This window comes from Penicillium paradoxum, assembly GCF_028828445.1.
Source record: "Penicillium paradoxum strain IBT 22861 chromosome Unknown utg000003l_segment0_segment0, whole genome shotgun sequence".
In the NCBI taxonomy this organism is placed as follows: domain Eukaryota; kingdom Fungi; phylum Ascomycota; class Eurotiomycetes; order Eurotiales; family Aspergillaceae; genus Penicillium; species Penicillium paradoxum.
In genome coordinates this window covers 5,105-8,379 of record NW_026643181.1, presented here as the reverse complement: position 1 = coordinate 8,379, position 3,275 = coordinate 5,105, and the positions used below count along the sequence as shown (strand labels likewise).

General features: G+C 34.9%; 1 protein-coding gene across 1 annotated transcript; it reads left to right on the top strand.

The window, feature by feature from the left end:
* Positions 1–926: 926 nt before the first annotated feature.
* On the top strand, positions 927–2,210 carry N7457_001961 (uncharacterized protein; the record flags this gene model as incomplete). The annotated part of the gene is made up of 5 exons (XM_057173007.1): positions 927–995; positions 1,167–1,232; positions 1,338–1,365; positions 1,449–1,519; positions 2,106–2,210. Coding segments are annotated over 5 exons (339 nt in total), but the record flags the coding sequence as incomplete, so codon positions are not given.
* Positions 2,211–3,275: the final 1,065 nt, after the last annotated feature.

Sequence of the window (3,275 nt, the reverse complement as noted above, 5' to 3'; positions counted from 1 at the left end):
AATATAAGATAATTAATAGATTCCGAGAGTAGAATTTATAGATATTCTACTATATATTATAAAGAAAATCCCGAACCTATCTAAGCTAGAACCTATAAGGGCCGTAATATAGGGATAAAATAGAGCTAGAATTAATACTAAGGATAATCTATACCCCTATATAGGGTCGTAAGATTAGAGCCTAGTACTCGTATTATATCCCTAGCTAAGTCTTCTTAGGAGTAATAGTATATTCTAATTAATACCTAGTCTAAGGGAGAAAAGGAAGAAGGAAAGTTCTTCCGATTATAACTTCTTATAAGGGGAGTAATAGCTATAAACCTTTTAAATAGTAGACCTACTTCGCGACTAGTTATAGTCCCTCTTTCCGGCCGAATTAATCTCCTTACCGCTATCTAGTAGAATCTCTCTCTTCTAGATTGTTACTCTAAACCGGATTAGCTAAGTTATTAAGAGTAGATAACCCTATAAAAATAAAACGAAAGTATCTAAATTAATATAGTAAACCGAATTACCTACTATAATAGCCCTTTCCTCGTCCTAGGTACTTTTAACTAGAAGTAGTAGGAGTGCACTCGGATAAAGGGCCTACTATAGGGAAGTAATACTAACGTATAGAAGGCCCGAGTAGGGATATTTCCCTTAGGTCTTATCGTACGCCTAACTACGTAGGATTTACATCTACGGTATTTAGCTTTATTACCTAGAGTAGGCACTAATTGTGCTAGGCGCCTAACACCACTCCCGTGGGTTAGTGCGCCCTACCACTTCAAAAATTCTTACCACTTTATAAAAAATCAACATTTTTCTCATTAAACCTTATTTATCTCCCTACCACTATATCAAATACCCCTGATTTTACCGAGGATCGGATCATAAAGGCAATTGAGACCTATTCCTAGGGTGATATCTCCAATATCTCCTAGCTAGCGCGTGATTTTAACGTTCTATACCAGCGGCTATACGGGCGTATCCGCGGTAATAAGTCTGCCTCCGTATATAGTAGCTAAAGTAGGGTATTAGACGTAATTTAGGAAAAGGCATTAATTTAATAGATTAATTCTCTACATAATACGTCTATTTACCCTACCCCTTACCTTATAGAGTAGAGTGCAAATTCTATTCTAAAAGGTGCTAGTTCGGATTATTAAGTTAGCAAAAACTAGGTCTATCGTTTTATTAAACGTTTACCCCCTAATCTCGTATATATTAACCCTAAACCAGCTAAAAAAGTAAGGGTTAATAGCGAGGATTTCGGCTATTTATTCCTTTAGTTCTATAGGCTACGTAAGCTTATAGAAAAATATAATTTCTAACTAAATAAGATCTTCAATTAGGATAAAACTAGCTATAGAATTAGCGAAGGTAAGCGATAAAAGGTCATTATACCTATAAAAGACTATCCTAACCCTACCGGCGGTCAGCATAAGTCTATTACTAGAATTAAGTGTATTACTACCGACGGATAGGTTATACTTCCGTGGTTTTTACTAAAGGGCTCCGAGTATCTCGAAGAGTGGTATATAAATATCACTATACCGGATTTTCGAATCAAACTAACCCCTAATAGCTAGATCGACGACTATACCACGTTTTAATAGTTATACTCATTTTACGAAGTATTAAAAGACTATATTTAAAAGGGCCGACCGAGGCTTTTATTAATAGATAACCACTATTCGTATACTACGTACGATTTTATATAGTTTTGCGAGTAGTATTTTATTATCCTAATATAGTTTTTACTATATACTACCTATTTTTGCTAACCTCTCGATAGTTAGGTGTTTTAATATCTTAAACACTATTTCCGTACGGTAAATAATAAGGCAGTTATATAGGGTAGAAGTGTATCTCGAAAAAAGGACTTTTTCCGGATAATATATAATATTCGAAAGCAAGCTTTTATATTACGTACTATCCGGAGCGCTTTTAAAACTCGAGGAATCTAGCCTTTTAATCCTAAGGCTATCCTTAGTCTACTTCGTTAAAAAATAGTAGATAATAAGGGAGAGGTGCTACGTATTTTTAATTTACCCTCCCCCCCCCGAACCCTTAAGTTTAGTAACTAATTCCCCCTAGATACCTTATAACGGGCTAATAAGCTTAATACTAAGATTATCGATAAGCTTAGGGAGTATAACGAGCTACTAAAGTCTATACAAAGGTATATTAAACGTCTTATTAACGGAAATACGCTTTTCGCGTAAAGACTTACTTTATATAAGGCAAATCTAAAAAAGGCTCGCGTAGCGAAAGCGCGGTCGAAAGGCCCCTAAAGCTAGAAACGGATCCTTAGAGCTACTAATTTAGCACTTTCGCCTATAAATGTAAACTAGCGTATTATAAAAAGGCAGGATAATAATTTAAAGAAGCAGCTACGTAAGGAGGCGCGGAATGCTAAGATAGTAGAGGCTAAGCAGCAGGCTCAATTAGTGCGGGATAGGGAGGAAGCTAAGCATAAAGCTAGATTAGTATCTAGATTTCCTAATAATAGGAGCTACTATATAGATAGCATAGGGTTATTAAGATAAATGAGGTTTAATAAGAAAAATGTTGATTTTTTATAAAGTAGTAAGAATTTTTAAAGTGGTAGGGCGCACTAACCCACGGGAGTGGTGTTAGGCGCCTAGCACGATTATATTAGGCTCGATCTTCTAGGCCGTAGTATTCTCCTCATCTTAGTTATAATCGTAAGTTAATTCGGTACTAGGAGAGAGGTCACGGTAGGCGAAGAAAGCGAGATAGTATAGGTATTTATTAGTATAGTTAGTAGTGGAAATAGGGATAATCTTACGATTAGGGTCGTAAGAATAGATTATAAATCGTATTACTAAGCCGGGTTTACGGCTATTAATCACTTTTATATTAGCGTCTTTATTATTATCGTCCTCTATATTCCCCTCTAGAGAGAAATATATAATTAGCTATATAATAGAGTGCCTACCGAACTATTATAGATGATTCCGTAGGGCTATAGAGCTTATATAAAAGCCTAAATATATATAGTAATCGGTAGAGGTATTTATTAGTATAGTTAGTAGTAGAAACGGGGATAATCTCGCGATTAGGGTCGTAAGAATAGATTATAAATCGTATTACTAAGCGGGGTTTACGGCTATTAATCACTTTTATATTAGCGTCTTTATTATTATCGTCCTCTATATTCTACTCTAGAAAGAAATATATAATTAGCTATATAATAGAGTGTCTACCGAACTATTATAGATAATTCTATAGGGCTATAGAGCTTATATAAAAGCCTAAATATATAT